The 24,348-nt window shown below is 42.7% G+C and overlaps 1 protein-coding gene and 1 long non-coding RNA gene across 3 annotated transcripts in view; one reads left to right on the top strand and one right to left on the bottom strand.

Moving 5' to 3' along the window:
- Positions 1-24,348, bottom strand: part of UBAP1 (ubiquitin associated protein 1) — a 30,951-nt gene that overhangs the window by 6,418 nt on the left and 185 nt on the right. The window contains exons 2-4 of the mRNA XM_079994956.1: positions 10,521-10,561; positions 5,707-5,831; positions 2,560-3,480 (exon numbers count right to left, since the gene is read on the bottom strand). Of these exons, the coding sequence (XP_079851082.1) occupies positions 2,560-3,480; positions 5,707-5,831; positions 10,521-10,554 (1,080 nt within the window). The 5' untranslated portion in view covers positions 10,555-10,561. The remainder of the gene's footprint in view (positions 1-2,559; positions 3,481-5,706; positions 5,832-10,520; positions 10,562-24,348) is intronic.
- Positions 3,488-21,667, top strand: LOC307226453. Of its 2 annotated transcripts, XR_013843437.1 has the most exons (3): positions 3,488-5,375; positions 18,779-18,979; positions 20,341-21,667. It is a non-coding gene; the product is annotated as an uncharacterized lncRNA (long non-coding RNA). The 2 variants fall into 2 exon arrangements; XR_013843438.1 differs by lacking the exon at positions 20,341-21,667 and having other exon boundaries at positions 18,779-19,886.

The raw sequence follows: 24,348 nt of genomic DNA, 5'->3' as shown, positions 1-24,348 counted from the left end.
CCTGCAATAAATTGCATTGTTCTTTTTAATCCTTAGCTATTAAAGTCAGCTTTCTTGAAATCAATTCATCCTTGAATGACAGCATTTGGGAGGAGAGGGACCCCTCTTCAGTCTGCCAATGTAAAACAAAAAACCCAATGAGCTGGCCTATTTACCATTTACCTTTCAGGAAACCCATAAAGAAGAACTAACCTGGGAACACATTTATGGAGACCAAGTACTCTCCCAACCTGACTGTCTTGTTTCAAGATTTCCCTAAAGGCAAACACAGTTCAGTGTAAACTAGACAAAGCCCCTGTATAGCTAGGCATACTGCCAGATTTTGCCATGCCAGCAAGATCAGTAAGACAGGCAGAATCAATTACACGCTGGAGATAAGCAGCTGGAGAAAAAGCAGGTCCTGCAAAAAGGAGGATTCCCTTTAAAGGGATTTCCTAAAACAAGAAAACCCAGAAGAGAAGTAACAACTAAGGCAAGAACCGACAAGAGACTCTGCTGCAGGGAAAGTTACGAATGAACTCTCATACCTGCATGGCCAGAACTCACATTTCCTTGTCATAGGAAGAAGCCTTGTAAAAATAACTTCCAGGATGCGCAATAGGATTATGCTTAATCCACACAGGCCAAGAATCAGGATAATCTCTACCGGGAAATATACTCAAGTCACTGAAACATTTCAGCTTGCTGGGCAAATGCTAACAACGCTCTCTCCAAGGGGCCGAGTTTTGTTGCTTTTGTTTTTACATGAAAAGAAGTCTTGTGGCACCTTAAGGCCTAACCAATTTTATTATGGTATAATAAGTTTTCATATGCTAGAACCAACTTCATTGAAAAGGACCCTAGTCCACAACAGCATGACTGAATCACGCATGACCACGTATACGTGCAACACCAGGGAATAAAAAAGAAGAAGAGTTTGGATTTGATATCCCGCCTTTCACTCCCTTTAAGGAGTCTCAAAGCGACTAACATTCTCCTTTCCCTTCCTCCCCCACAACAAACTCTGTGAGGTAAGTGGGGCTAAGAGACTTCAAAGAAGTGTGACTAGCCCAAGGTCACCCAGCAGCTGCAGGTGGAGGAGCGGAGACTCGAACCCGGTTCCCCAGATTAAGAGACTACCGCTCTTAACCACTACACCACACTGGCTCTCTCAAAATAGATTCAAACCAGGAAATGGCATGAGAGAGCTAGAGAGTCGTCGTGGCTTGTGAGGACACCCTTCCGAGAGCCCAAAGAGGACTTCGGTGAGGGCAGAGGAACCCCCCAAGGAGACCTGAGGAGCAGTGGAGCGTTTTAAAGGCTGCTCAGCCTCCCTGGCTAGCAGCTGACACATGCATAAGGGCAGCAGTTTTTCTGCATGTCCTCCAACCAGCCCCAGAGCTTCAACTCTAGTTGAAGAGACAGTTGTATGGTTGTATGGTGAGAGAGCTGGAGAGCAGGAACAGATAGGTGTTTAGAGGATGCTACCCACTGACTCGTGGGACGCAGGTGGCGCTTTGGGTTAAAGCCTCAGCGCCTAGGGCTTGCCGATCGAAAGGTCGGCGGTTCGAATCCCTGCGGTGGGGTGCGCTCCCGCTGCTCGGTCCCAGCGCCTGCCAACCTAGCAGTTCGAAAGCACCTCCGGGTGCAAGTAGATAAATAGGGACCGCTTACCAGCGGGAAGGTAAACGGCGTTTCCGTGTGTGGCTCTGGCTCGCCAGAGCAGCGATGTCACGCTGGCCACGTGACCCGGAAGTGTCTCCGGACAGCGCTGGCCCCCGGCCTCTAGAGTGAGATGGGCGCACAACCCCAGAGTCTGTCAAGACTGGCCCGTACGGGCAGGGGTACCTTTACCTTTACCTTTTACCCACTGACTCGATTTTCACTTACGTATACGGGGCCCCGAAATGTAACCCCTGCATAACTGGGGGGGGGGTGGGATGCCTGTATTTTAGGATTTAAAAGTGCCCAGCTTCCTAGAAATTACTTTCCATCGCACACCCTGGTACAGACTGCATAGCCATCCCCAGGAATATACCAGATTGTGCATCAATTTATTATACAATATATTGTATTTATATATAGTGGACACTCAGGTTGCAAACATGATCCGTGCAGGAGGCACATTCACAACCTGCAGTGCCATGTCTGCGCATGCGCAGGTCACGATTCAGTGCTTCTGCACATTCGCAAAGCGTGATTTAGCGCTTCTGCGCATGCACCAAAACCCAGAAGTAACTCGTCCCGGTACTTCTGGGTTCGGCGCGGTGCACAACCCGAAAACGTGCCACCTGAAGCATCTGTAACCCGAGGTATGACTGTACCGCCCTTCATCCTGAGATCACAGGGCAGTTTACAGTATAAAAACACAAAATACCGAATATAAAGGTACCTGTAGGCATTAAGTGCAGGCAGGAAGACTTGTAGACCCCCATGCAATACAATGCATCGATCACCCCAACAGCAACAGAATGGCAACAAGGCATCTAAATGTGATTTGGGTTATTTTAGCCAGCTGCGGCCCAACCCAGCCTTTCCCTCCCCTGCCCACATCAAGGTCTCCATTCCCAAAGAACTTACCACCGTGGCTGTGGTGAGCGCTGGGATTTCATCTGTACATGCTACTGAGCTGGGCAGGGAAGGCAGTCTGGACGTGGGGGGCAATGTCTGTGCCTCTGGGCCACCGTCCACGCTGAGGTCAGAGAGCCCAGCCACGTGGTGCCCATTCAGTTCGCTGGCTTTGCTCTGCAACGAGCTGAGGAGAGTGCCGTTGCGAAGGCAGGCTGTGCCGGGGAACGTACTCACCAGCTTTGCCGCCTGCAAGTCGCCCTCGTCCGAGTCGAGCTTCGGGAAGGAGAGCGACTTGATATTGCTCACCGACGTCACGGATGAGAGGGACACTTTGGAAGACAGGGACATCTTTTCACAACCCCCCAGCTGCGGTAAAGCAATAAGACCGTTTGGCTTGTGAAGGGGCTTGAGGTCCAAACTGGCCCTTTCCAAAGACGCCAAGACCTCCTGGTCTTGTAATACAGACTCAGGTGCTACTTTGGGCAAGCTATTGTCTAGAAGTTGGGCCATGATTGGCCCCGGAGTACCAACATGGAGCTGCAGAATGTTCTTCAGCTCCTCTTTATCGTCGAGTGTTTTTAGTTCCAGTTTGTCAAAGGGGTCTTCCTCGCACTCGAAATCCGCCGGGTTGAAATCAGCCTTCGCATGGGGCGGACTCAGAACTTTCTGCTTTGCGGTGCTGCTGTTGGCAGGGGTAGGAATGAGGATGTAGTTGTGATGCAGGCTAGCAATGATGGGGTTGATGGGAGGCGGGACGGCGTTCTCTGGGCAGCCGCTGTCCGGGAAGCCTGCTTGCTTCTGCTCCTCGAAGGTTGCTTTTTTATTTGCTAGCGCCTCCTCAGCCCTCTGCTCAGCCTCTTGCTGGGCAGCCTGGATTCGTTTAATGTTCTCAGCCCACTCAATAGTCCTCTTTTCCAAGGAGAAGTCATACTGGGGGTGGGGGGGGGAGGAAAACGCAAGACAACAGGGTAAGAAAGAGCTGCAGGAGCTATGCTGGCAAACACATCTTCTCCAAAGCTTACTTTGGAAATCAACCCCTGCCAAATTAGGAATGGAACTACAGAGGAACCATGCCTCCAGTTTCAAGAACCTTTTCAGAAGGATACTATGAGCAATGATGCCAAAGGATGCTGAGACAGTAAGGAGAATTAGCAATGTTACACTCTCTCAAGAATGTGGGGTGGGGGTACTTTTAATGACATGGCTAAGTGTATAAGCAATTTGGGACCCAGTACCAAACTGAGGATGAGCACTCCAGTTTGTCCCCCCCAAATATTTAGCCTATGCTAACATGACAGCTTGGCCAGGGTGGGAGAGAAGAATCACCACAGTTGCCCGTACCTATTACGGGCCATGAGATGTCAAGATACGTTGCACAGAACCAAGAGCCAACATGAAACACAGAAGACTGAAAGTATACCACCAGATACAGAGATGCTTCTGCGCCTTCATTATACTGCCTTTGGAGAATGCTGAAAGGGCACCTCTTTACACTTGAGGTTTATGTTCTTAGGACCTACATCATTCCATTTATATACCAAATAAATATCAAAATATCCCATGGGGGTGTACAACATTAAAAACAAATTTCAAAACATTATATATATATATATATATATGGCATACTGACAGACAACCTAATAATAATGGTTGTACGTGGTTTTAACCTGTTTTTAATCTTGTGCTTTTAATGTTGTAACCTGCCCTGTGGCCTTAGGGTGAAGGGTGGAAAACAAACAAACAAATACATAGATACTAGGGTGATGACTGCTGTTTCCAGGAACTCTTCTGGTTGTGAGACTTTTGTGGGTGAGCTGAGAATTTGTTTCGACCCTGGGTGAGAACCCAGAGGCTGAGAGGAAGAGTCTGTCAGAAGGAAAATGAACTGATATTGATTTATATGTGTATTAGTAACTGTATCCATGTAAATTTTTTTATGCAACTGTGTATTTCTGTAATATTTTGTTAAGCTGTTTGTTGCTGCTTCTTTTTGTTCACCGCTTAGATATATTTTTATAATATTAAACAGCATAGAAATTAAATAATCTAATCAAACCGAATATTATATCCCACATACTGGAAGAAAAGCCAAAGCCAAACTAAAATAGAATTAAATATGAGATTATGGGGACAAGTGGGAAATGATTAAACTACAGCAATGTTAGGAGAAAAGGAGGAGGGTGATAAAGAAGAGCTAAGTAACTGGAACCTTGTGGTCAAATATATTAAGGAAAAAATAAGAGCTGCTGATATCAGCACAGATTTTCTTCTTTGTGCATTTACATGATAAAGGTGAGGCCCAGATGAAGCAGGACCATTTTGCAGTAGTCTGGTTGCCAGTAAATGCAATGATTTATTGATTATAATCATCATGAATTACACTCAATATTGTATACTTCTCTTTTATGAAATATTAACCGAATACTTAAGTTATTAAATAGGAATAATTCCATTTTTAAAAAACCTTTTTCTACTCCATGATTTATTTATTTTTAAAACCTAGAGGGTCTTTCAGAGTTGTCAGTTCCAAATGACCTGAAATTGCTGTTTGCTTCTTGAGAGCACGCAAAGATTTATTTTTAAAAACTATACAGAAATAATAAGGCAGACTCCCCCTGTGTTAGTGGATAGCATTCACCTGGAACAGGATTAAAACCCTTAAATGTATTATCTTACAGTTTGCAAAGGTTAAGTGAGGCCAATATCAACCAGCTGTGAAGACAAAGCCTTTATCCAGCAACTTTTAGAACACCCTTAAATCAAGCAAGGGAAGCAATTCTTCTTCCTTATCTTCAATAAGAATTTTCTACTGTTGGTTAACAAAGGTGGATGTTGCATGGATGACTTAAGCTTGCTTCAGAAGTTACTTCTCCTTATTTGGCTTTGAGATGGATTAAAGCAGGCACAGGGCAGGTGTTGACAAACTACCCAAATCTATTTTAAGGGAACCAGAAGCAGCCGTTCCAGTGCAGTTAACAAAAGAGGGGTCTGGCTTTAGTTGTTCAGAGTGAAACACTTTTAATCTTGGATAGTAGGTTAATGCAGAATAATCTGTTACCTAAAGGCACAGTCCTGAGCATGCTTATGCAGAAGGAAGCCTCCACAAGTTATAGACGACTTTCTATTGCAACCCTGTACAAAACAAGCAAGTCTCACCTGGGCTTCTCTTACAAGCTGTGGAGAGTCAGGCAAACAAAAGCCAATGGGCAAGCCAACTTTGGCTGGTGCTCTGAACTTGTCTCCTATCTTGAACGGGACGTCATCAAGGTAACTGAAGGTCCCTAAGGAGAGGGAATGAAACACATCAGTGACTTTGCATTTGTCAGTCAATACAACCCCATTTCACCCATCTAGGCCAAATCCCCAGTAACAGCAAGGCTTTTAAAGTCTGAAACCAACAGAAAAGCAAATGAATGTTGGGGTTTATATTCAATTCAAATGTGACATGGTGTCTGGTTCTGCAAAAGCCTTCCAAAAACTGCTTCATCCCAATTTCCCTGAACACTGATAAAAATAACCACACTAGCAGTTTTAGTTAGAAATCGCCTTCTATTTTTATGCTTGAAAGTTCATGTTTTATATAAACATGAACTTATATAATAGTCAGCAGCAGATGCCTTCAGTTAAACAGCCTCCATAGATGGGAGATGGGCTTAATGGGGTTCCCAGGCACCTTGAGCTCACACACCTGCTTCCAACAGCTGCTGGCATCCCAAGTCTATTTTTCATATTGCTGCACTGTCCAATATTATCAGGCAGGGGAGGGACAGTTCATAGTATTATGCAAGCAAGAAGAGCCAACAGGAACCAAAGGGGAGAGCAACAGATTCAGGGGATCAGCAGGCCTTATTATGCAGCTTGTAAGGTGCATGCATGTTGGATATATTAAGCTGCTTTGCACCAAGCCAGACCATTGGTCCATCTGGCCCCCATCCTGTCTAGTATCCTGTCTACTCTCTGAGAGCACCTGCTTCCCAATTCAAAGTCCATGTCTGAAATAAGAAAAACAAGGAAGGAACTGCTCTGAGCATCTTGGAATCTCCCATACTGGCTGCTATCTAAATGGCCAGTGTAGTAACCCTGCATAAACTCACATGCTGGAGAATCCACACAAGAGTCACCTTCCCCACAGCCATGCAGCCACTCAATATCTCCAGTGTGCATTGATCAGTACTCTGCACTTACAATGTATGCCTTGGTCAGTTATGGAAAACAGAGGAGGGAGGCGCAGAAAACAAAGAGAATGCAAAAAAAGAGAGAAAGCTAGGTCTGAAAGGTGCAAACTAATAATGCTTATTGTTGGAAAACAAACAAAAAACCCGCTTCAGAACTGAAATACCTTCTTGGACAAAGGAGCAAAATTTGCGTAAAGACTTCCCAAAACTATAGGCACTTCTCTGCAATGAACAATAATAGTTCCTCCTTTCTACTTCTTCTTGGTCAACAACATCACATCCCTTTTATACATAGTGATCACCTTAGTACAGATTCTTTCTATGTGCAAAAGAGGCCACCTGAGACAGTCCTGAACAAATATTACACATCTAGGTGACAATGCACAACTGGTGAGGAAGTCCATATTTCTTCTTCCCAGGGTGTTTCCAGTTAAAGTCGTCCCACACCAATGAATTTTCCCTTGGAAGAGCTGATAGAGGATGGCAATCACAAGAGACCTACAGCTCATAAGTCCAGTTTCTGTACAGATTAGTGGTAGAATATGTGCTTTGCTCGCAGAAGAAGACCCCATGTTCAATCTCAGAAATTTAAAAGGGTCTCAGGTAACCAAACAGATTAAAAGCAAGCAGCAAACAAATTATGGAAGAAGAGTGAATGGGTTTGCAGTTCTAAAATGCTAGCGGATTCGATCACTCAAACCTGGTATTAGGCAAAGTACAGACATTAGTCGGGGAGGGAGGAGGTGTGTGTTTTGACTGAAGGGGAAAATATTTATCGCGGCAAATGCTTAGTACGTTGTACAAGCAGGACAAAAGAAAGAAGATATCTGTGCCGTTCAGCTTGCAGTCTCTTCTTCCTTTGTATGCAGAGACACAGCTTGAACTATCCAGAGCTGTGCTTGCGAATTGCTGTTATTAAGATGAATGTATTGCCGAGAATGCTGTTTTTGTTTCAATCATTGCAAATTATTGACAAGATGGATTGTTTCAAGAGGCGGCAAAGAGATATTTCTAGATTTGTCTGGCAGGGCAAAAAGCCCCGAATAAAATTTAAGATACTTACGGATGCTAAAGATAGAGGGGGGTTTGCCCTGCCAGATTTGAAACTTTACTATGAATCAGCAGCTTTTTGCTGGTTGAAGGAATGGCTACTTCTTGAGAATACAGACATCTTAGATCTTGAAGGTTATGATAACGTATTCGGGTGGCATGCATATTTGTGGTATGGCAAGGTTAAAGTACACAAGGTTTTTAAAAACCATATTGTCAGGAAAGCACTGTTTAATGTATGGTCGAGATACAAAGACTTTTTGGAAAGTAAAACCCCAAGGTGGCTTTCACCTATGGAAGTGAAAGCTTTGAAAAAACTTAATATGGAGACTAAATGGCCAAAATATTGGGAAATTTTGGAACAGGAAGGTGACAAATTGAAATTGCAGAGTTATGAGAAGCTTAAAGATAAGGTGCGAGACTGGCTACATTATTTTCGAATAAGAGAGGCCTTTAACCAGGATAAAAAAGTGGGTTTCCAGGTGGAAAAATCAAAGTTAGAGACAGAATTGTTAGAACCCAATGCCAAGATATTATCAAGAATGTATAATTTGCTGTTGAAATGGAACACTGAGGAAGAAACGGTAAAATCTGCTATGATAAAATGGGCACAAGATATAGGATATAACATTATGTTTGCTGACTGGGAGAAGTTGTGGACCACCGGGATTAAATTTACGGCATGTAATGCCCTAAGAGAGAACATTATGAAAATGATGTATAGGTGGTACATGACCCCAGTCAAACTTGCAAAAATATATCATTTGCCCGATAACAAATGTTGGAAATGTAAAGAAACAGAAGGTACATTCTTTCACCTTTGGTGGACATGCCCAAGGATTAAGGCTTTCTGGGAGATGATATATAATGAACTAAAAAAGGTACTAAGAAACCAGAGGCCTTTCTCCTGGGAATAGTCGGCCAACTGGTGTTAAAGAAGGATAGAACTTTTTTTATGTACGCAACAGCAGCAGCAAGAATACTCATCGCAAAGCACTGGAAGACACAAGATCTACCCACTCTGGAAGAATGGCAGATGCAAGTAATAGAATATATGGAGATGGCGGAAATGACTGGCAGAATCCGAGACCAGGGAGAAGAGTCGGTGGAAGAAGATTGGAAGAAATTTAAAATTTACTTACAGAAATATTGTAAAATTTTTGAATGTTAATGGCATTGAAATGAACTGAAGGGGTTCTAGCAACGAGGTTAAAAATAAGATTGGATGGATAATTATGTTACATGAGAAAGTTAGACAAATAAATTGGATATGAATTTGCTGAATTAATTTTCAACAGGGATACAAAAAAAGGAGATGTGAGGAAGTCAAGAAAATAAGTGAATCAAAGACGAGAAGTAAAAAGAGGGATTTTTGTGTTTTTTTTCTTTTCTTTTTTGAAACTATTTTTTCTTTTTTCTTATGTATTTTATAATTTTGTATTTTTGTGTATTTGTTTTCCTTTTTCATGTTTGTTGTCTTTTCTAAAACTTAATAAAAATATTTAATAATAATAATAAAAAAAATCCAGAGCTGTGCTTGCTGCAAAGCTCACTTGTGTCATCATTAGCTTCCTTTAGGTAGAAATTTTGTATTGTCAACTTGAAATCACATCGGGGGGGGGGGGGGGGAGGCACTGTTCAGCAAAAGCCACATGATAGAAAACCACAACAAGGGCTATGTGTCTATGCACAACCATCCCCCCTCCTCCACCAGGTGGAGCACGACATGTTTTTCTCTTCTGTCTTCCAACCTACTGCATTTTCTTCTTCCAAGTTAAGGCTGCCCATTAAAGGCTGGCCTAATTGCTTATCTGAAGATGGCTTAATTTTGGGTTGACCCCTGACCAGACTGAACCTACTACTGTCAGGTCACTAGTCAAAAGGGAATGCCTTCCAGTCAATACTACTATTTTGGGACCAGAGATATTCACCACATCTCAGGTTACAGATCCCAACTCTGTTATAAGTAGGGGAGACCCAGGAAAGGGCCTTGTTTGCTGTGGTGCCAAACCTCTGGAACTCACCCTCTGTGAAGCTGAATTGTCACCATCAGTTATCATTACAGTGCCCAGTTAAACTTTACTTTTCAAGGTGCTTCATTTTGACTGATGGCTTTACTTAGCTTTACACTGCTATTCTGTTTAATGCTGTATAAATCTATTTGTTGGCACAGTTTCATTTTCAACATTCTGTACACCACTTTGGGACACAGTGTACCTGAAAAGTTGTGTGTAAATGCTTAAAAACAACAATGAAGCCAGCTCTTCCATGAATACCTTCACAATATTTCTTATCCAACTGCTTAGGTAAAGGTAAAGGGACCCCTGACCATTAGGTCCAGTCGCTAACAACTCTGGGGTTGCGGCGCTCATCTCGCTTTATTGGCCAAGGGAGCTGGCATACAGCTTCCAGGTCATATGACGAAGCCGCTTCTGGCGAACTAGAGCAGAGCATGGAAACACTGTTTACCTTCCCCGCCGGAGCGGTACCTATTTATCTACTTGCACTTCGTGCTTTCAAACTGCTAGGTTGGCAGGAGCAGGGACCGAGCAACGGCAGCTCAACCCGTCACGGGGATTTGAACCGGCAACCTTCTGATCGGCAAGCCCTCGGCTCTGTGGTTTAACCCACAGTGCCACCCGTGTCCCGTGTCCCTATCCAATTGCTTAGGAACACCCTAACCTATGTTTAGAAAGACAGCCTCCCCTTGCCACACCTGAAACAAAAGACACACACTTCACTTACCATGAAAGTCGGACCTTGACTTCGGAGCAGCCATTTAGAATCTGAAAGACATTTTGAAACAGCATTAGTGACCTTGCATCATCACACCTCCAACTCATACTCTCCATCCAGTGGAAATCCACAGCTTCTCCAGCAAAAATGACTGCAAGAAACCATGAAGTGTCAGTTTATCAAGACCCCCCCCCCCCATCTATACCCAACAGCCCTTTCCTCTGCACAACCTCTATGCCACAAACTGTCAAATGTCAGTATCAATTATCAGCAAAGCAAGGGTCTGTCTGTTGCCCCTTCAACAATCTAATGTCCAAGGGTATACAAGCGTACTCGTTCCACAACACAGCTTACACCAGGCAGACAGGAGGAAACTTCAAGCCTAACGGCTTCGCTTTCAGTATGATCAAAATCTGCAAGTCTGGATGCTGCTGATCTAATCTTACAGATGTGCTGGGTATTCCAAAAGTGTTTCCACACATGCACATCTGTGTAACTCAAGGCCTGGCCTCACCTGGAGGAGATCCTGTTGCAACAAAACTGCTCCTATTCTTTACCAGCAACAGAAAACCTGAGGCGGCGGCACTTTCACTTAAAGGCAATCCAAGGTACCGTATTCTGAAGAGTATTTTTTGACATGGACACGGCAACACACACACCCCAATTACTTGAGGCATAAATAAATCAAAGGATGAGTTAAGTCCCTGACATTACTGGGGCATGACACAGGCTAGAACTGAACAGGGATTATGAAAAAGGAGTCTCTCCCTCAAAAAAATGAAGGTTTTGGGGATATTAAACAAAGCAAAACCACTTGGCTTCAGCCGAGAGAAAAACGTGAAGTCATGTGAAATTATCACTGTATTGAAATCTGTGTCAGAACAATGACACAGCATTCCTTTGGGCATTTTGTTTTCTGTGTATTATCGCAAAGAAGAATATACTCTTTAGTTTTTATCCTGCGGAGTGACAAAAATGTAAACTTAAAAGACATTCACTTTTATCAAAAGAAATTTTAATGCTGTAAGCTGCCCTCTGATCTTTGGATAAAGGGTGGTATATAAATTTAATAAATATAAATTAAAATAAATCCACAGTGGACATGAATATTAAAAAACCCGATAAACCCCAAACATATCTACACACAGTACTCTCTCTGGTATAAAGGACTCAACAGATTCAAGTTTGAAACAGAGGTATGTCCACACCTATTCTTATACAGTTATTCAACAGGAGACTCCTCTGAAATTAGGCAGTTCTGAATGAATCAGGACAGGGTGGGGAGCAAGTTTCCCCATTTTTCCCAAATTGCACTGCTTATAAACCGGATCCAATTTAGCATGGACTTGGACTATAGAATATCTTTCATTAATTGTCATTCAAGTGAGAGCAAAAACTGCAAAAAAATTAGCAGGGGCAATTAGAGTAAGATCTATTATTTGATTATTGATGTAAACCTCCAAAATGTATTTCATATACATATTCTGTACTATTTTCAGTACATTTTTTTTTAAAAAAATTTACTGCTACGGCTAGTAGCTGATGCAAATAAAGATTCTTCTGAACTGATCTTTCATCGACTGTACCTGTTATTCCACACTATTGTCACAACTGCTGTACTTCATAGACCACAGACCTTGAGGGGGAGAAATGTTTCTTAAAAGCAGCTTGGAAGAGACACACTGATATCTCTGTTGTGACAAGTGGTGCAACTATCCATGTACAGTGGTGCCCCGCAAGACGAATGCCTCGCAAGACAAAAAACCCACTAGACGAAAGGGTTTTCCGTTTTGGAAGTGCTTCGCAAAACGAATTTCCCTATGGGCTTGCTTCGCAAGATGAAATGTCTTGCGAGTCCCCCCCCCCTTTTTCTAAGCCGCTAAGCCGCTTATCTGCTTATCCGCTAAACTGATAAGCTGCTAAAAGCCGCTAAAAGCCGCTAATAGCGCTAATCCACTAAGCCGTCAATGGGCTTGCTTCGCAAGACGAAAAAACCGCTAGACGAAGAGAATCGCGGAACGGATTCTTTTCGTCTTGCGAGGCACCACTGTATATAAAAATGGAGTGCTCCCAAATCTTTATCTCTCTGTCACATGGAACATGATGCTGTTGGAGAGCAGCAACATTTGTGAAGCATTTCCTAAGGATGCAACATCCCTCACCATTACTCTTAGGACCCTGATTCAAAACAGTATTTTTTGACAGCCAGCATGGTCTAGAAAGAACAGCAGCCTTCCTCAATCTGCAGCTCTCCAGATCAGGGGTCAGCAACCTCAGACCTTGTGGGGGGCCAGACTATATTTTGGAAAAAAATATGAATGAATTCCTATGCCCCACAAATAACCCAGAGATGCATTTTAAATAAAAGCACACATTCTACTCATGTAAAAACACGCTGATTCCTGGACTGTCTGCAAGCCGGATTGAGAAGGCGATTGGGCCGGATCTGGCCCCCGGGCCTTAGGCTGCCTACCCCTGCTCCAGATGTTTTAGACTACAATGTGACTTCAGCATGCCTGAAGTAGATTTGTTAGGACTTAAAAGCAGGTCAAGCCCTGATTTAAAAGCCCTTCCTCTGCCACAAGCTCATTGCGTGACCATGGGAAAGCCCAGTTCTGTACATGGGAGTAAACTGGCTTCATCTCATAAAGATAAACCTAATGAAAATGAACCATATAATTTTAATGAATAGATCAGGGGTGGCCAACCTGGTGGTACTTCTACTGAAGACTTGGGTCAACAAAGATAAATCAAAAGTAGCTTTATTGTATGAAAAAGAGCATTAAACCTAATAAGGAGAAGCCTTCTTCTGAGCCTTTTCTCACTTGCCACTACTGTATCCTTCTGTAACTCTTCTCCCAGTTGCATTCTTCTAGCATAGCTCCAATACAGTGGTACCTCGGGTTAAGAACTTAATTCATTCTGGAGGTCCGTTCTTAACCTGAAACTGTTCTTAACCTGAGGTACCACTTTAGCTAATGGGGCCTCCCGCTGCCGCCGCCACCGCACAGTTTCTGTTCTCATCCTGAATCAAAGTTTTTAACCCAAGATACTATTTCTGGGTTAGTGGAGTCTGTAACCCGAAGCATCTGTAACCCGAGGTACCACTGTACTTGGTTTCCTGGTCAAAGTGGACCTAAATGGCTGAAAGAGATCTTCAGGAGAAATGAGGCAGATAGAGAGTGGCTTTTAACCTGTAATGTGTCTGCAACTTCTCTTTCCCCCACCCCGCTTTGTATGCTAGAAGCAAATTCAGGGAGAGGAATCCTGCAGTTGTTGAAGTTCTCATTTTGCCCTTAAGTACCACCTCTATATCTCTCCCTGTTCACATGCAGGCCCAAATAGGTTTGCCTCATATTTCTCTCGCACATTAAATCGAGCATTTAATTTTCAGCTTCTCTGTTATACGTTTAACCTGTAATTGGATTTTGTTCAGGGAACATTAAGTCATACATTTTTATTGTCTTCATGCAACTGAGCAATTCCATACTAATTACCATCTTTCACCTTCAGCCTCAATGAGGTGTATATAATAAGCCAGCCTTTATCTTTCATACTATAGCAGCTTTTGCAAATCAGTAAGAATTAAGCAGACAACACACATCATCACAAGCTAATGCCCAGTTCCCTTAAATTAACCAGCCCTCTTTCCCTTAGTATTTCAATGGAAACACAAACCAGGTGCAAACAATTTACAAAATGGAGCTGAGTAGGGCTAGGATCCTGGATATCACACTTTCGATAGATAGGCCTAGGCACATTTCATCCACCGATAAGCAACAGTAACCCACCGAGAGGGAGATATCAGGAGACACAAATGCTATGGGAGATTTGTGGCTTTCATGCCCGAATTGTAAGCTTCGTAGAGGCATGACAGCTGGGTAACTCATGTTGTAAAAATAAATAAATGCAGGAGCAGATAAACATTGGGTCTCAACACATAAGGCTCTTTTATTATTGCTATACAAAGTAATTTGCATAAGCTTTTTTTCAAAAGGGCCCAACAAAAGATGTGGGCATCATGCGGAAGGTCATTTTGACAGCCAAAATGATGCCAATGAGTGCATGCCAATACTTTCCCCGTTTTTGCATGTCACCTCCTTCCCATCCTCATCCACTGAACATTTCCAATCTGACTGAATTGCCCAGTGTGCCATAGCCAAGGCTGCTCACTTCATAAAATAAATCCCATGCTTCATGGCCACGTGCAGACAACTGGAGTTCTTATAGAACCAAAGGGTGTGCTGTTCCAGCCACTCTTAAGTTTGCTCCACAGGAAATTTGTGACCAGAATAAGAAAAACACTGCAGCACAGCTGCCTCTCACATACTAGATAAGCCCCCAAAGTTCTCAGTAGTGATATAATAACAGTATTTCCCTAAGTAACCAAGTGCAACAGTTGGCTAAGTGGATTTCTACTCCTAAATAAATGAAGGGTGCAAGGCAAACAATTTGGCATCAGGTTACCTAAATGACTTTGGCCCCTATATTGTCAGATGGGGCACTGCTGAGAATACCACGCCTCAGGGGTGCACTATAAGCTGGGATTTTATTGTTGCAGCTCCAGGCCTCTGGAATCAGTTACCAGCCAAAATTAGACCAGCACCTAGCATCTTGATGTTTAGGCAGCTACTGAAGACATTTTGGTTTAAGAAGCCCTTCCCAGAAATGTGACCCAGTCATTTAATGAAACAGTAATTCTATAACTGAAACAATGGTTTTTTTGTTTTAAAAATATTTATTATTTGTAGTTTATCTTATTGTGCACTGTTTCAATAGCTTTGGCTGTGAAGCAGTTTATAAATATGTTAAATAAAAAATAGCTCTCCTGTTGGACAAATATGATATATCCACAGTTTACTGGAATGGTCAATACAGGGACGTCCCAAGAGATTGTGATCTACTCACAGAATAAAAAAACTGGCAGCGATCTACCCCTGGGGGGGGGTTCAGGTGTTGAACTTTTTTTAGGGAAAAATGTCAAAGTTGTTGACCTTTTTTGGGGTTCTGGTCAAAGTTTTTGAGCTTTACTTAGGTTAGGGAGGTATATTGACCTTTTTGAGGGAGTTCAGGTAAAAGTTGTTGCTGTCTACTAGTGACTGCAAGCATACCAATCAAGATCAACTAAAATGTGGAACAGAAAATTTAGGATGAGAAGTGGCCACGCAAGAACAGCAAAGGGTTGGGGGTTTTTTAAAGGCAGCTGGAATAAAGGCATAATGAACCCTTCCGCGGTCTTCTTGTGTTGCCCTTGTAACAAAAAGTTACATTAAAAGGTACTTCACACTTAAGACTATTCCAAGATAGTAAAGGTAAAGGGACCCCTGACCATTAGGTCCAGTCATGGACGACTCTGGGGTTGCGGCGCTCATCTCACTTTATTGGCCGAGGGAGCCGGTGTACAGCTTCCGGGTCATGTGGCCAGCAGGACTAAGCCGCTTCTGGCAAACCAGAGCAGTGCACGGAAACGCGGTTTACCTTCCCGCTGGAGCAGTACCTATTTATCTACTTGCACTCTGACATGCTTTCGAACTGCTAGATTGGCAGGAGCAGGGACTGAGCAACAGGAGCTCACTCCGTTGCGGGGATTCAAACCGCCGACCTTCTGATCGACAAGTCCTAGGCTCTGTGGTTTAACCCACAGCACCACCCGCGTCCAAGATAGTCTGCAATAATATCCGTCTTGTCATTCATCCAAAGATTTTCCAGATCATTAAAAGGTAGTTTTGCCCATTCATACAAATTACTCATAGGATGGTGTTGAACAGACAGGATGTTCGCATATCAATCCACTGCCTTCTCTCTGTACACAAAGAACACTTGTGCCTTTCTCTCCCTCCCCCCCCCCCCGAAAAACCCCCCACTGTTGAGGACAAGGGTCAGAGGACCATGCAGCCTTCATCCAGGCTGATTTTCTGGCAGCTGAAGCAAGTCCAATTTTTAACACAGCACAGCTACAGGGCAGAACAGTCTTCAACCATAATAAGTAACTGCTGTCTTTCATTGGGTTCAGTAACTCATTCTCAAAGTATGTGCAAGATTATTACCTTGAGAAAATACACACACGGGCTACACCCAAAGGGTCATGACCTAAATGGCACAAAACAATAATCCATGTAGGAAAGAATCAAGCTCAGCTGGCAGCATAAGCTGAAACTGATCCCACAACCAATGCTGAAAACTCAAATATATAAGCTAGGCACCCTATGGCTCCTTGAACCAAGGTTACAGTCACCAAAATGGAATGTCTAGTTGACATTTTGATGGACTGACTAGTGGTGTGAGGTGAGAATATTCTCTGCTAGAAAATTCTCCGGAGAATGTTCTCCACAAACTGTAAATTCTAATGTAAGAACCAGTTTTACAACCCACATTTAAAAAATCTAGTAAATAATAAGTCAAGCTGTGATATTGCCAGTGTAAGTAATGAGTAATGATTTTTTTTTTAATCCAGTTACATTACTGAGCATTGTCTCATTCACCAGTGGCAGTTCTGAAATGTGAACTACAGAAAACATATTTCTTTTTTTAGTTTTAAAAATGCTATTCATTTAATTTGATGAACATTTGGATTTATATGTATTTCAACTATATGTAACAGCCTTTTTTTCTATTTTGGTGTGATTTTATTCTAAGCAATTCTATACCCTTGGACATACAGTGTGATTTTTTTTACAGAAAGTCGCTTTAATGCTTTATACACTTAAATTACCGAGGCCTATACAATTATGTGTAGCAGCATGTGAGGTGGCCTTGATTTAAACAGTTGACGTTTCTATACTTTTATTTAATGCCAGTAACTGGTTTTTGCAGTGCCATTCAATGGCAAAAGGTGCCATTTACCAGAGACTGACATACTGAAATATATGATCATATAATGATCATATATTTAATGTTAATGGCTTCTTTTTTATATGTATGCATATAGTTTTGTTTATCAAGCTGTGTTTTAGTCACCAAAACAGTTATTAAGTGTTAGAGCTATTAGAAGCACAAGATAGTCTATTACTGAATTTACTTGTATCAAACCTTCGCGGCATTGCCCCATTGAATAAAAATATCTATACAGTTTTTGGTTGCCATCTGAACAAGTTTACCCATGAATAAACATGTATATTAACTAATTATATCATTTTCAATGCATTAAAATGGTATCATTTTCAATGCATTAAAATGGTATCATTTTCAATGCATTAAAATTAATATTCTCCTATTTTAAATGAAAATCTCTAATATTCTCATTAATATTCTCCAAAAGATTATTCTTGAAAATTTAACATCACTAGGACTGACTGTGATCAATTATCAGTTAAACATCTGGGGTCATTCCACATCAAATCAATGCAAAAAACAAGGGTTTTGCCACCCACCGTCTTGGATTTTGATGAAACTTGGTGTACACCCTTCCCTTATGGTTGAAAGAAACCCCCTTTAATTTTCCCCCTCTATCTCAAACGGTTTTAATTTTATAGCACTTCAAAGTTTTGTGAAATCTGTGTTTCTGTTCCTCTTGAGATCCTCAGCCTTGTGTGCATTTTATATTGTTTCTCTATAACCAATGATCAGATCTCTTTTAAATTTTACACAGCGCTCAATAACATGCTGAGGATTTCAGGAAAAAATACACCAGCACTCAAAAGATTATATAAATGCCTAACTAAATGTATAAATGTAGTTTTTTGGTGGAAAAATGAGGTTTAGAAAACCTAAATTTTCAGTGTGAGGGCACGATGGAATCAAAAGTTTTTGATGGTGAAAATTATTGCAAAGACATGCTCTTTCTCAACAAAGAATAAAATTTATGGGTCTCTTATGTCACGCGGGAAGCAGCCCAAGGGAGGATCTCCGCGGGAGTGATCCGGTCCATGCCTGGTATGCCTTGCCGACCCCTGGCCTAAGGTGAAAATGATTCCACAAACTGTTCTCAATAGTGGCACTGGGTACTTCAACCGGACCTGCAACAAGCAAAGAATCAAGGCCCCTCCGAAGTCATCCTCAATACGTGTAGCTAGTTGGTCCCGGTGGGTTTTCCTGGGGCTTCAGAGGTCCCTCCCCCACACGGGGAGCCAGTAACCTCCAGACTATCCAAGGTAACTCCACTGGCCTGCTACTAGAGAAGATAATGCAAGCTGCAAAATGAACCTTTTTGCAGCCCACACCGCCACATAGCAGGCACTATTATGTGTACTTACCAGTGTTCGGCTGACTTCAGAGCGAGACTTGTGCATTTAATAATTATTTAATCAATGTGTTTTTTTCTGTACCAGGTCAAGGATTTAACATCAACATGAAGACATTTTTACATCTCTGCTTCTAATGTCCTGTTATATGTCTTTGCAACTTAATACTGCCCACTGGACAACTGGAAAGGCCTGAGCTGCCAGGGTATCATGGAGATTTACACCTCCATCTCTCAACACATTTGAATTAAGTGAGCTGTACTGAACACCAACAGACCTTACTTTCAGGTAAACAATGTTAAGATTGAAAATGTTCAGAGTCCTTTTAATTCTTGAAGCTCCTCAACATCTTTAAAAGTAAGTATCATCCCACAGAGGAACACTGAGAGCATTTTCCCTATCTGAAAACCTCAGTCGAAATGTTTCTTTTAAAAACTGTCACAAGACAGCACACATGTTAACATCTGAAGTTAAAGAACACTCATGATTCAGATTACTTTTTGCTTGCTATTTATTATGCCAGCCTTAGGATGGAAGCCAAAATACTCGGCATTCCCCTAACTTTCTACAGAAGATCAAATTGCAACAGCATTGCAAGCAGTGTACATTGCTTAGTTTGCAAGAATCTTATGTTTGCATAAAATTGAGTGATGTTCAACTCAGTCATACTCAGAGCAGACCCAGTGAAATTGACGGACTTGTCTACTCTAGGTGTAACTTAGCTGGAATCACCAAGTGTGCTTCGTCCCCCTTTATCTGCATGGCTAACTTCTATAAATGTAAAGTGAAAAGTTATTCAGGCCATGAATTAATTCTTGCTGCACACATTATCATCAAGTCTAAGTGCTACCTTAGTTTTAAGAGAAGATTCATTTCTCCAACTTTACCCAGGGCTTGAAATTAGCAGGGAGCCAGGCACATTTTGCACCAAAATATTCACCATTTGTGAGCACTTCAAAAACTCTGGGTGCCATTTTTGGAACCTGGCTGACACTCAAGGATTACTGAAATGTATGAGATTTGAAACCTCAAAGTATATGTTAGGGATAGACAATATGTTAAAGGAGTTTAACAATAAAGAGTAGAGTGTTTTGAAAACTGAAGTATGTTGCCAATGTTACCAGTGACACTTTTGTGTCAATGCAAAAGTGAATTGCATATTAACTCATGCTTATCAAAATAATAAATAAAAAGTGTTGCAGACCCCCACAGTGGAGACTAGATATCCTGTTTTGGTACCCACAACCCAGGTCCCAGAAGCCATTTAGTTCCTACCTTTTCTATTCCAGTTTCTAACACTGACTTTACCATGCTCCAAATAACCAGTTTGGAAAGCTAGTGTGTTCTAGTGTTTACAGTGTTGGCCTAGGATTCAGAGCACAAGGTTGAAAACACTATTCAGCCTTGCAGCTCACTGTGGGACCTTAAGCAAGTCACTTTTTGCCTAATCTACCTCAGAGTTGTTGGGAGGATAAAATGGAGAGAGCAAGTACCATGTAAGTCAGCATAAGGACCTCTGGTAAGAGATGGAATATAACAGTAATAATCTATCAATTAAATATACTGTAGATATATAGCCTGTTAAGATTGTATGTTAATTGTGCCAAACAAAGTCTCATTCATCATCACCTCTGCTAATTTTTTAAAAGGTTATGTCTGGAGGACTGGCAAGGAACCCATGAGAAGACAACACGCCAAATGAAGTAACTGTGACTCAGTAAAAGGAAGTTGCACTGCACACTAATTAACGGTGTCATTGCCTACAGAGTTCCCCAACTCAGGCAAACTCAAAAATTGAAATAAAAGAACAAAGCCTATTATAGCAATCAGAGCACAGCATTCCTCACCTGAATTCTCTTGCCTTTTAATTTTAAATCTTGCTCTTCTTTGAGGGAGCTCACGATAGCACACATGCCCCCCGCAAAAGGTTATGCTCACAACAACTATGTGTGGTAGGTATGGCTGAGAGTGTATGACTTGCCCAGGTCCTCTCGATGAGCTCAGGGCCAGAACAAGGATTTGAAACTGGGTTTCCCCAGTTCTAGCCCAACACTTTAACCACTACACTGTTTCACTGATAATGGACATTGATTAGAAAAGTTATTTACTTCCGCTGGGATCCATGTCCCTCACAGTATGTGTGTATTTTGAGTTGCTAGAATCCACCCCAGGCCAGAAAAAGGCCTTTCTGTGCTGCCCTTCCCAGTTAGAATACCTAGTAAACACAACTGACTAAACTACCTACAGAGAACAGTGAAAGCATTATTCTATTCCAAAGACAAGACGGAAGGCTTTCGGGATGAAAGCCTGCAACAGTGTATTGAGAAAGGTGGTGACCTATGTTCCCAATTCTGAAGCGAATGGAAAATAGTAGTATTAGTTACAGCACAATCCCATGCATGTTTTACACGGAGACCTCATGTTAAACTGGGCTTATTCCCACGCAGTAATAAAACTGCGCTGCTAGGCTCTACTCAAGATATAAGGGGATCATTGGAGGATCAAAGTTGGGGAATATCACATACAAAACAAAGTCTCCTATTCTTCAAACCTTTCATAAAGGTTTCCAATAAATAATGTGACCCAAGAGATTTTTCACATGGGAAGCTATTCCACATGGGATGTTTGAGAAGAGGACTCCACATTAAAATGACAGAATGCTTATATACTTTGGGATCTTACCAGTCAAAAATGAGATTTTTTTTTCTCAAGACACACAAGCTCTGTAAGTCCAACACCAATCAAGTTAAGTAGTGATATCCCTCTACCCTTTCAAGCAGCCAGAAGCATATACTGCTAAATAAATACACATATTTGCTTTCAACAAACTAGCCAAAAATTTATTACCTGTCAAATGATGCAGTTCCTCACTTCAAGAGAAATGTATATTTTGAAATACTGGTACTCTGCATTAAACAGTGACAGTGCTGTGTTCTACACAGTCAAGTCAATTCAGCCATTAAGCTCAGCAAAGGGAAGGAGCGAGACCTGAACTCTCTACCTCAAGTTACAGATAGGTAGCCGTGTTGGTCTGCACATCTGAAGAAGTGTGCATGCACACGAAAGCTCATACCAAGAACTAACTTAGTTGGTCTTTAAGGTGCTACTGGAAGGAATTTTTTTATTTTGTTTTCTCTACCTCAAGTAAATGTAGTAGGGCTAAAACACTGGTCTAAGGCTCTAAGCTATTTGGAAGAAGGCAGGATATATATGACAAATATATCTCCATAAAATAAACATCTCCTCTCTTGGGCAGCCTTAGTCACCTGTTCTAGGGTCTGCTCTGAGAACAGTAATCTCTACAATATCCTTACAAAGTACACCCTCATTATCTCCCTCAAAATGCAAGTCAGAGGCCAATGGGTTGTTTCCTTTAAACTACTTATCAAGAACCAACAAGGGTGAGATTTCAGAACAGGGAACTTCTGTTGCTATTTGCATTGCAACAGCCAACGACTCACATTTAAACAGAGCTTACTCTGTTCAAAGCACTCAAAATACACTCTCTTTTCCAGAACTGGAATATGCTAGTCACCAAAATGAGTCTGAGCTACAAATCAGGAAATCACCAGTTTGCTTCTATCCCTCTGCCACAAACACACAAGGGCACCTTAGGGAAGCAACTGTCACTCAAGTTGTTCCAACTCACACAACCAAGAGTTGGTAGGTCCTACTTACCTTAAGGACTGCTCTAATCACAGCAGGATAGTGCAACATAAAGGCCTCTGACTAATCAGGAGCATTTCATTCCTTACAACAGCCCTGTGAAGTAGATTGGATCTTACAATTCCCATCAGTCAACCAAAGGAACATGAGTCACCTATTGCTATTCAAGAAGGAATGCCAGCCTGGACGGAATGGAACACAAATGCATACAACTCTCCATTTTGCTTTGGCCTTGAAAAACTGATCTCCCCAGTGATCAACTTTTCACCCCACCCTCCCCACACACTCCTTAACTGGCCTCTTTCCTATTCCTATTGTATGGGTGGGGGGAATTGTTGGTTTGTTATGTTGTTCTTTCTATTATGTCTTTTGTGTCCTCATCTTGTATTTCTATGCTGTGAACCGCCCTGAGACCTACAAATGAAGAGCAGTATACAAGTACAATAATAAACAAACAAAACTCTGTGACCACTGTTGCCAGGAGAGAGGACCCAGTCTCTCCCTCTTTAGCCAACCGGAGGCAACAATGGCCAGAAAGGCAAGACAAAATCACACGCACACAATATATATATACACATACACATATACACAGACACACACAGTGCTTTTTTCTGGGAGGCCGCAGAGGTACGCATAACCCTAAACATTGTGTGAATCTTTGTACTTTTGTCAATTTACAGTGGTACCTCGGGTTAAGTACTTAATTCGTTCCGGAGGTCTGTTCTTAACCTGAAACTGTTCTTAACCTGAGGTAAGACTTTAGCTAAAGCGGCCTCCCACTGCCACCGCGCCGCCGGAGCACGATTTCTGTTCTCATCCTGAAGCAAAGTTAACCTGAAGCACTACTTCTGGGTTAGTGGAGTGTGTAACCTGAAGCGTATGTAACCCGAGGTACCACTGTACTGTATTTATTTTTAGCAATCTGAACTAGAAAATGGTGATTTTCTTGAGTCAAAATGAGAGTACTCCATATATATATATATATATACACACACACACAGTACAGGGAAGAACTCGGGTGTGTGTGTGTGTGATATATATATATATATATATATGGGACGCAGGTGGCGCTGTGGGTTAAAGCCTCAGCGCCTAGGACTTGCCGATCGAAAGGTCGGCGGTTCGAATCCCTGCGGCGGGGTGCCCTCCCGCTGCTCGGTCCCAGCGCCTGCCAACCTAGCAGTTCGAAAGCACCTCCGGGTGCAAGTAGATAAATAGGGACCGCTTACCAGCGGGAAGGTAAACGGCGTTTCCGTGTGCAGCTCTGGCTCGCCAGAGCAGCGATGTCATGCTGGCCACGTGACCCGGAAGTGTCTCCGGACAGCGCTGGCCCCTGGCCTCTTAAGTGAGATGGGCGCACAACCCCCGAGTCTGTCAAGACTGGCCCGTACGGGCAGGGGTACCTTTACCTTTACCTATACATATATATACATATTCATATATATATATTTATATATATATATATATATATATATATATATATATATATTTATATATATATATATTCTAAATCTATACCTTTATAGTTAGTTAGTTAGAGGCACTGAGCGTCAGTGAGGGCCACCTGAGGATGACCAACCGGGCCGCGAGGGTGGATTGGGGCCACAGGCGTTCAGACCCCAGGGGCGGGAAGGGAGGGAGGGGGCAGCGATCTTGATTTCGGCCAGAACTCGAACTCGTGGCCTTCCAGGCCAGGAGGGCTCCCGCGACCACCGAGCCCTCCCACCCTCCCAGGGGGACGGAGAAGCGAAGCCCCCGAGTCCCTGTCAGGGATGGCGGTTCGCCCGAGGGGCGCAGCCAAGGCAGCCTGGGCTCATCCCCACCTGCGGGGGTCTTCCCCTTCCCCAGCCCCGCCCGCCCAAGCGCGCCTGCGCAGAAGGGCGCGCGCGCGCGCACACCCCCCTCAGCGGCGAGGAGAGAGGCGCGTCGCCCCACCGACACTCGCCCCCTACCTGAGGGGCGACCTCCGCCGCCGCCGCCTCCGGCCTACT

Source organism: Podarcis cretensis, assembly GCF_951804945.1.
Source record: "Podarcis cretensis genome assembly, chromosome: 11".
Taxonomy (NCBI): domain Eukaryota; kingdom Metazoa; phylum Chordata; class Lepidosauria; order Squamata; family Lacertidae; genus Podarcis; species Podarcis cretensis.
This window is presented reverse-complemented; position numbering and strand designations above follow the sequence as displayed.